The sequence below is a fragment of the Cetorhinus maximus genome, chromosome 19 (assembly GCF_964194155.1).
Source record: "Cetorhinus maximus chromosome 19, sCetMax3.hap1.1, whole genome shotgun sequence".
NCBI classification, from domain to species: domain Eukaryota; kingdom Metazoa; phylum Chordata; class Chondrichthyes; order Lamniformes; family Cetorhinidae; genus Cetorhinus; species Cetorhinus maximus.
This window is the reverse complement of record NC_135897.1, coordinates 88,845,661-88,855,682: the sequence shown is the minus strand read 5'-3', so window position 1 is coordinate 88,855,682 and position 10,022 is coordinate 88,845,661. Positions and strand designations below refer to the sequence as shown.

The window sequence follows — 10,022 nt, the reverse complement described above, 5'->3', positions numbered from 1 at the left end:
GTTGGAGCCACTTAAATGTTTGTAAGAGCTGGAGAGGATGACTTAGCTTTCTCTGGCAAATTAAAGACATTTCATGAGACTCAATCTTGTGATAGAACTGGAAGACACAGTCAAATCCTCGGGTGGTTAAATGGCTCTTTGAGGCCTTCAGAAGCTTTGGGATATCAGAGCCCTTCATTTATTGGTTAAATCCAGGACCTATGAATAAATTAAGGTACAGAGTTCCCATGTGATTGTAATAGTTTAACAGTCCAAAGACTGAGAGTTCAAATCCCAACATGACAATTTGTGAAACCCAATTCTGTTAATGTACCAAGTAACTCTGTGGGCGAGTACCAGGAAAAATGACAATGAATACTACACATTGTTGTAAAACCCAAACTGCTCTATATATGTTTTGAGAGAAGGGACTTGTGTTCTCAATGCGACTCTAACCCCACAGTGTGTGGTTTACTTTCAATCTTCTGAGTAATGGGTAATACATGTGACATCACCAGATTTCCCACATCCTGAGAACTAGTGAAAAAGACTTGGGGTTGAACTGAAAGGTCTGTTTCTTGTACACTGTCAGCTGGCAGCACTCTTTTAAATACTCCAGAGACCTCAGCATATAATCCAGGCTGATGCTCCCAATGCAGTACTAAGGGCATGATTGAGATGCAGTCTTACGTCTGCCCTCTCAGGTGGACATTAAAGATCCCATGACACTATTTAGAATTCTTATAAACATTTACCCCTCAATCAACTATCAGCATCCTGGGGGTTACCAATAACCAGAAATTGAACTGGACTAGCCAGATAAATACTATGGTTACAAGAGCAGGTCAGAGGCTAGGTGTAATTCACTTCCTGACTCCCCAAAGCCTATCCACTATTTACAAGGCACAAGTCAGGAGTGTGATGGAATACTCTCCAATTGCCAGGATGAGTGCAGCTCCAAAAACACTCAAGAGGCTCGACACCACCCAGGACAAAGCAGCCAGCTTGATTGGCAAGCCATCCACCACCTAAGTACCTGGATATAGATTGGGACAGTGGTGGCGTAAAGGAAGGAGAGGGGCAAGCGTTCATAAATTGTGTTCAGGAGAATTTTCTACAGCAGCATGTGTCCAACCCAACAAGAAAGGATGCGCTGCTAGACCTGGTTCTTGGAAATGAGGTGGGCCATGTAGATCAAGTGTTAGTGGGGGAACATTTAGGAGACAGTGATCATTGTATTGTAGGGTTTAGGATGATGGTAGTAAAGGACAATGGGCAACCCAGAGTAAGAATAATTAATTGGGAGAGAGCCGAATTCAATGAGGCAAGAACGGAGCTGGGCCAGATAGACTGGAATCAAAGGTTGGTGGGAAAAACTGAAGCTGAACAATGGGCTACTTTCAAAAAAGAAATGGTTCAGGTACAGTCAAGGTATATTCTCTCAAAGGGAAAAGGTAGGGCAAACAAATCCAGAGCTCCCTGGATGAAAAAGGAGTTCGAAATTAAGAAATTAAGACAGGTGTCAGGTAGAAAGTACAGTTGAGAACCAAGTGGAAAATAAAAGGTTCAGAGGAGAGGTGAAGAAGCAAAGAGGGATTATGAGAAAAGATTGACCACCAACACAAAGGAGAATCCCAAAGTCTTCTATAGGCACATAAATAGTAAAGGATGGGAAAAGGAGGAGTAGGGCCGATTAGGGACCAAAAAGTGGTTTACACATGGAGGCAGGGAGCATGGCTGAGGTGTTAAATGAATACTTTGCATTTGTCTTTATCAAGGAAGCAGTTGCTACCCAGGCCATGGTGACAGAGGAGGAAACTCTGTCACTAGAAGGATTCAAAATTGATAAGGAGGAAATGTTGGATAAACTGTCGGCATTTAAGTTTGACAAGGCTCCAGGACCGGATGAGGTGCATCCAACGATATTGAAGGAAGTAAGAGTGGAAATTGCAAGGGCACTGGCTATAATCTTTGAGTCTTCCCTAGACTCAGGGGAGGTGCCAGAGGACTAGAAAATTGCAAACATTGCACCCTTATTCAAGAAAGGTTGTAGGCATAAGCCTAGCAATTACAGACCAGTCAGTTTAACGTCAGTGGTGGGAAGCTTCTAGAAACAATTATTCATGATAGAATTAGTAGTCACATGGAAAAAATTGGGTTGATTGGAAGAACGAGCATAGATTTCTAAAGGGGAAATCATGTTTAACTAACTTGCTGGAATTTTTTGAAGAGGAAACAGAGAGGGTTGATGAGGGTAATGCTGTTGATGCGGTGCACATGGGCTTCCAAAAGGCATTCAAAACAGTGCCACACAACAGACTTGTGGGAAAAGCTATACCTCATGGAATAAAAGAGACAGTACTAATGTGGATACAAAACTGGCAGAGTAATAGGAGTCAGAAATATTTTTTGGGCTGGATAAATGTTTGTAGTGGAGTTCCCCAGGGGTCGGAATTGGGACCCTTGCTGTTCCTGATATATATTAATGATTTAGATCTTGGTGTTCAGGGAACAAGTTCAAAGTTTGTGGATGATAAGAAACTTGTAAGCATTGCAAACTGTGAGAAGGACAGTGTAGAACTTCAAAAGGACATGGACAAGTTGGTGTAGTGGGAAGATAGGTATCAGATGAAATTCAATGCAGAGAAGTGTGAGGTGATGCATTTCGGTAGGAAGAACATGGAGAGACAGTATAAAATAAGCGGTACAATCCTTAAAGGGGTGCAGGAGCAGAGGGACCTGGGTGTATATGCGCATAGATTATTGAAGGTGGCAGGACAGGTGGAGAGAGCAATTAATAAAGCATATAGTATCCTGTGCTTTATTATTAGGGGCATAGAGTACAAGAGAAAGCAGATCATGCTGAGCTTATATAAGACACTAGTTAGATCTCAGCTGGAGTATTGTGTATAGTTCTGGGCGCCACACTATAGGAAGGATGTGGACGCATTGGAAAGAGTGCAGAAAAGGTTTACAAGAATAGTTCTAGGGACGAGAAACTTCAGTTATGAAGATTGATTGGAGAGGTTGGGACTTTTCTCCTTGGAGAGGAGAAGACTAAGAGGAGGTTTGATAGAGGTGTCCAAAATCATGAAGGGGCTGGGTAGAGTAGATGGGGACAAACTGTTCCCGCTCGTAAAAGGTTTGAGAAAGAGAGAGCACAGATTTAAAGTGATTTGCAAAAGAAGCAAATGTGACGTGAGAAAAAACTTTCATACAGCGAGATGTTCGAGTCTGGAATGTACTGCCTGGAAGTGTGGTGGAGGCAGGCTCAATCGATGCATTCAAGAGGGTACTAGGTGATTATTTGAGTAGAAGCAATGTGCAAGAGTATGGGGAAAAGGAAGGAGAATGACACTAAGTCATAATGCTCAATTGAAGAGCCGGTGCAGGCATGATGGGCTGAACGGCCTCCTTCTGCACCGTAACAATTCTGTGATTCTGTACACATTCAGTCCCTCCATTACTGATGCACAGTGGCAGCAGTGTGTATCTTCTACAAGACACTGCAGCAACTCACTATGGTCCTTCGGCAGCACCTTCCAAACTTGCAACCTCTACCACCTAGAAGGACAAGGGCAGCAGACGCATGGGAATACCACCACCTGCAAGTTCACAGAATCACAGAATTTTAATGGCACAGAAGGAGGCCATTCTCCCCATCGAGTCTGCACCGGCTCTGCAAATGAGCATTATGACCTAGTGCCATTGCCCTGCCTTTTCCCCGTAATCTTGCACATTGTTTCTATTAAAATAATCATCTAATGGCTTCTTGAATGCCTCGATTGAACCTGCCTCTACCACGCTTCCACTCCAAGCCACACGCCATCCTGACTTGGAAATATATTGCCGTTCCTTCACTGTTGCTGGGTCAAAATCCTGGAACCCCCTGTGGGTGTTCAATATTTTTCTTAATTCAATTTAAATTCCATCTGCAACTATGGTGGGATTTGAACTTAATGCCCAGAACATTATGCTGAGCCTCTAGATGGCTATGCCAGTGAGATCACCATCAGCACCCCCCTCCCCCCACCTCATGTAAACGAAAAGGTTTTTTTCAATTCTTTACCGTGGGTGTCCCTTTAAACTGGGTTATTAAAAAAAAGTGACCACGTGATAGGGCGCCCACGTCTGGCCGGAGTGTGTGAGTCAGAGCACCGTCTCGCCGGGTGACGTCGACGTTTTCTGCGTGGGCGGCGTTGACGTCGGCGCTTTCTGTGTGGCGGTGACATCATCAGTGTAAGTGCACGGTGGCGGAGGGAAGAGGGAGAGTCGCTGAGGAGACAGGCAGACAGTGTCTCTGTCACAGAGCCGGGGCCCAACGATTGTGAAAGGCTTTGAAGAGCGGGAGAGAGGAGGAAGGAGGAAGAAGAAGAAGAAGAAGAAAATTGCAGATAAAAGAAAGCGGGAGAAGTGTGCGAGGAGGGGAGGCCGCTGAGAGGGGGCTCGAGTGTTGACAGGTCCCCGGAGAAGCGAGCGGCCCCTCGGCCTGTCAGCAAACAGCAACCATTTGGGCACTGGGACTTTACAATCATTTTTATAGATCATATGTGCAGACACATAGAGGGGAAATTAAACTGAAGCGGCCCGGAGCCTGGATCTGACAGTCCTCAATCCCCAGCACTTGCCCCCTCCCCTCCCCCCTCTCCCCCCTCACCAGCCGCCTCTTCATCTGGATTTTGAAGCTGCTTTGGAAGAGAAAAGCCACCGTCATTATCAACAGCCCGGGCTGACCCCGGGGGCAAGGTTTCAGTCGGCAGTCACTCCCACAGACTGATGCTGCAAAGGAGGTAGAAAGGGGGACAAAAAAATCATCGTCTTATTTGAGGAGACTGCAGCAGTGGTTCCTGTTCTTTTCCTTCTGCACCCATCACTCCCCCCCCCCCCCACAAGTAAGGAGCCCAATGTCAGTCTTCAGTGAGCCGCATCAGACGTGCTTTGGATTGAAGATGTGTTAAAATTCGGCCGTGGAAAAGGAAGGAAGAGGAAATTTAAATTAAGACGGCAGGAGTGGGGACGGTTTGCCGTGCGTTTGGCACATCCCACGTGAAATAGTGGTTTGGATCCAACTGCTTTCTGGTTAGGTGTATTTCCTCCCATCTGGCGAATGATCAAATCAGTGCTGAGAAATTTCAAGTAAGGAGGTGGGCTCGCCACCTGCTGAGCAGATAGCGTGTGTCGGTGTGGTCTTCGTACGAGTCTGAATATTGGCAGTGGAATGGGACTGCACAACTCGGCACTGTGTACATGGGATTAATTCGACGGAGAGGTACAAATGTGGAAGCAATCAAAACTCGTCTTTTGCCTTAAGTAGCTGATGATATAGAGACTTATTCAAGGCATTCTACTCTGTCAGTGGTATGTGACCAGAATGTGTTGAAATGCACGAAGAAGACCCTTGTGTGCTGATTTTGTAGGAGAAAGTAATTTAATCTAAAAGTGTGGCTGGAAATAAAACACATCATCCGGCAGTTTTCCCAGCAGTGATGGCAAGTGTACAAGGAGCTTTGAGGGTAATGGATGGAATACACTTGGGTGAAGTAATGGTGAAAAAAGAGCCAATATGCGATGGAGTGGGAGAAAGAAGCAATGCTGGAAAAGATTTTGATAGAATTACAAATATGCTCAAAGCCCCAGGAGTAAAACAGGAAAGTGGGCAGGGCCTTGGACTGGAGGAGACAGTACACACAGACATGGGTGTGTCCAAAGCTTGCCTATTATCGGGAGTTCGTCCATTGGATCTTAACCCTGCTCTCAAACACACATTGGCACAGTTTCACTTGAGCAGTCAGAGCTCTCTAGGTGGGCCAGCAGCATTCTCGGCCCGTTGTACCCAAGAATGTATGTCACCAGGAGGACTTGTACCCATGACATCACCCCCTGTGCTGCCAGGACCACTGCTTATACCCTCAGACAGTTCAACTGAGCTCACGCACACTTCACTGGAGGGAGAGACCATCTCATGCTTCATGGTTGGCGGGGAGAAGAGGTTGTGTTTGCCACAGGTCCTAAATTCAGTGCTTCGAGATTTCTCTCTTCAACAGATCAACACTGTCTGTGATGAATTGTATATTTACTGCTCAAGATGTACAGCAGAGCAGCTACAAATTCTCAAGGTCTTGGGCATCTTGCCTTTCAATGCGCCCTCTTGTGGACTTATAACCCAGACTGATGCTCAGAGGTTATGTAATGCCCTGGTTCATCCAGGTATCCTGCCACCAGATGCCAACAAACTCCCTGGTAAAACCTGCCTTGCCCAGTTACAAAGCACTGGCTCCAGCTTTGAGGTGGAACATTGGTGTCTTGGGAAATGCCAAGGCCTGTTTGTGCCACAGTTTTACAATCACCCTGATGCTGCCTGCATTCAGTGCTTGGACTGCCACATGATGTTTTCTCCCCAGAAGTTTGTGCTGCATTCGCACAGGTCTCCAGACAAGAGAACCTGCCACTGGGGCTTTGATTCTGCCAAATGGCGCTGCTATGTGCAGCTGAGCCGTAAATATGCAGAAACATCTGATGAAAAGTTCTTGCAGCAATACCTAGAAGAAATGAAAGAGAGATTCAACTTCAATAACCAGCGAAAAAGAGTGCTTGCAAAGGTAAGTTCCAAACTTGATTTGAAGGCTAACTTTGCTAATGATATAAATTACAATCAGCAAATATTTCCTGGTTAATGTTTATCTTTCAACCAACGTTACTGAAAAGATTATCTGACACGAACCTCATTACTGTTTGTGGTAGTTTACTGTGTTTTAATACTGACCACTACATTGGCTGTACAGCGCTTCGGGATGTCTTGATGCTGTGAAGCGAGGCTCTATCAATGCAAATTGTTTCCTTTTTCTTAAGATGACACGCATCTGTGCTGTGTGTGAACTGAGTGGTGCAGTGGCTTAGACACTGATTTTCACCTCGGACCCAGTTCAAACTCAGCCCAGACTGATGGGACAAAATTTGCTGCCGAAATGGTCCTAAGCAAAAAAAAACTCGGACAGAACTCAGACCAGTTCTAAGTGAGCGTGAGCCTTTGGAACAAAACAGACCCTGATTTGGCACTGATTGACAATCTCATTCAGATCACTGGTTTGGGAAATCAAAATCACGGAATTGTTAGGCGCAGAAGGAGGCCATTCAGCCCATCGTGTCTGCACGTGCTCTCCAGTTGAGCGTTATGAGGTCGTGCCATTCTCCTGCCTTTTCCCTGCACTCTTGTACATTGTTTCTATCCATGTAATTATTCAATTATTCAATGCCCTCTTGTATGCCTCGACAGATACTGCCTCCACCACGCTTCCTGGCAGTGCCTTCCAGACTTGAACCAAAGTTTTTTCTCACGTCATATTTGCTTCTTTTACAAATCACTTTAAATTTGTGCCCTATCATTCTTGATCCTTTTATGAGTGGGAACATTCTTCATGGGAAACAAAATGTCACTGGCGTAGTTGCAGGTGCCCTGTTGAAATTGGGGCTGAGGCACATTAGGGCAGAGTAGAGTGATACTAAAACAAAATACTGTTGATGCCGGGGAATGGATTTTGGAGGTAAATTCAAGGCCTGTGTTTGTGCTTGTATAGGATGTGCAGTACCACTGGACACAGTGGAACATTATTCAGCGTACTGATGTAGACTGAATTTCATCACCTTTGTGGAGATATTTCAGCTGTTAAATTGCATAGTTAACCATGTGAACAAGAAATGGGTGTTTAGTTATTGCCAACCTGTATAAGGAGCTTTGATTTAAATAACCTGCTTCTTACTAATGTCCTTGCTATGTAAGAGGTACTTTGTTCTGGTTTGGAAAGAAAGGGACTTCAGTAGTCATCCTGGTTTCAATGAATTTCGTGGCCAAGTTTCCCAAAGATAGGTTTGGCCAGAGACAATAGGAGGAATGGATTTGGCATTAAGCGATGGAGGGGAATGTTTTAATTTTAGATTGTGACGATTGGTTCCATAAGCTTCTGAACTGGGCTAATGTTAGGCACATTACATGTTTTAGCTGTATTTGCTTTGTTACGTTTGAGCTCTGTGTACGAAAGCCTGAATATATCAGTTGCTTTCGAAACCTGTGGCTGATAGCTAAAATGTTAGGACAAGGCACAAAACATCTAGTCAATATAGAAAATTATACACACCCTTATAGCCATTCGGCTGAAGAGTGCTGATGAAGAAGCTTGTTTTACATATAGTTCCATCTGTAAAGTGGAAAATTTTGTTTTGGCCTTTAGTAACCTTCGCCTTACAGGTCAGGCCTGCTGACTGAAGTCATACTGCTGACTTGAGCCTTTATGTTTGGGATATGCCCTGAGTTTGATTATTTGATTCTGTTCAGGCTTTGTACTCCACTGTAAGCATTTGAATGATATTTGGTGTACTTGTATTACAAATCTTGAACAATGTGATTGTGACACACTCATTATTCTTTCAGCATTGTCTATTTGTTAAGGCAAACCTATGACTACCAGTTGGTACAATCTAAAAGCAGTAGTCGGGAGGGCCAATTGTTGCCAGGCTTTCCCAATTGCTGCTGTGCTATGTGTTTTCAGTAAATGCACTGTTCCAGATGCAGTGCAGTCCCTTTTGATATGATGTCATTATATCAATATGCAGCTCACCATCACCTTCTCAAGGGCAACTAGGGATTGGCAATAAATGCTGGCCCAGCCAGCAAAGCCCACATCCCATGAATGAATAAAAAAAAAATGACACACACACTGGCTAAATGCAGTGCTTTTTGTCCATGCACTGCATGGCATAAGTACTTTCTACGTGGACAGTCATATCCAGCGCGTGCACCCTCTGAATACAAGGATTTGATTTTCAGCCTGTTATTACAACAGTTGCACTAAGACTGATATGCAAGGGCTACTCTCCTATCACTTGATTAACAATATAAAAATGGCATGGGACCCCTATTCCAGACAGCAAGGCTGCCAGTGGTGGGAAGGAGAGGAGGAATGAAAAGGAGGCCATTTTTGGAAGAGTGGAGGATACACATTGGAATATAAAGATATAAGTTGCAGATGTAGGAAGGGAAAGACTATGGAGGGAATTGTAAATAAGGACAAGAATTTTAAATTCAGTGAAATGGATTTTCAATTTAGTGTTGTGATGCAAAAATGATATTGCTGATCAGGTGTCTGGTGCAGAAACCATGGCATATTGAAAATGTACCCCAGTGTGCTTGGGGATGGAGAGCCAATCCAGCTCAGTAAGGACAATGCTGATAGGGAAGCAAGACTTTGTTCAGGTTGGGATATGGGCAGTGGAATTTTAGGCAAGTTGGGGGAACAAAACATGTAGGAAAGACACAACTTTGACCACAGCATTAATTTTTCCTTTCCTTTTTTTGCATATAATTACTATAAAATTAGAAATTTCACAGTGTTTTATGAACTACAATCTTGGAGGGGGAAATGCGGGCAGAGTTTAGGGTAAGGGGCGAGGCATAGTGCCTATTTGGTAAGAACACTTGATGTGAAGTTTCAGTTATAATTTTGACCACATTTGTACTTGGTCTTTATGACCAGATGTTTGTCAGTCATGACTCATTAGGTAGCACTCTTGCCTTGGAGTCAGAAGGTTGTGGTTTCGAGTTCCACTCCAAAAACGTGAGCACAAAACACAAAAGTCAAATCTGACATTCCAGTGCAGCAATGAGGGAATGCTGCACTGTTAGAGGTATTGTCTTTTGGATGATATATTAAACGGAGAGCTTGTCTGACCTCTCTGGTGGATGTAAACGATTCTGTGGCATTATTTTGAAGAAGATCAGGGGAGTTATTGCTGATATTCTGGTCGATATTTATCCCTCAATCAACATCGCAACAGAGATTACATGGCCATTATGACATTACTGTTGTGGGAGCTTGCTGTGGATAAACTGGCTGCCGCATTTCCTACATTACAGCAGTGACTACACTTCAAAAGTAAAAGTTGGTTGGAAAGTGCTTTGAGACATTTGGTGGTCATGAAAGTTGCTATATAAATGTAAGTTTTTCTTTTTTCAGATGATTGCTAGTGGTAGATTTAATGAAAATACACAG

The 10,022-nt window shown here is 44.1% G+C and overlaps 1 protein-coding gene across 2 annotated transcripts in view; it reads left to right on the top strand.

Annotated features, from left to right (window-relative positions):
* The first annotated feature begins 5,465 nt into the window (after positions 1 to 5,465).
* Positions 5,466 to 10,022, top strand: part of LOC144694016 (ski-like protein) — a 77,944-nt gene continuing 73,387 nt past the window's right edge. For both annotated transcript variants that reach the window (XM_078564340.1, XM_078564339.1), the window contains exon 1: positions 5,466 to 6,578. In XM_078564340.1, the coding sequence (XP_078420466.1) occupies positions 5,466 to 6,578 (1,113 nt within the window). The remainder of the gene's footprint in view (positions 6,579 to 10,022) is intronic.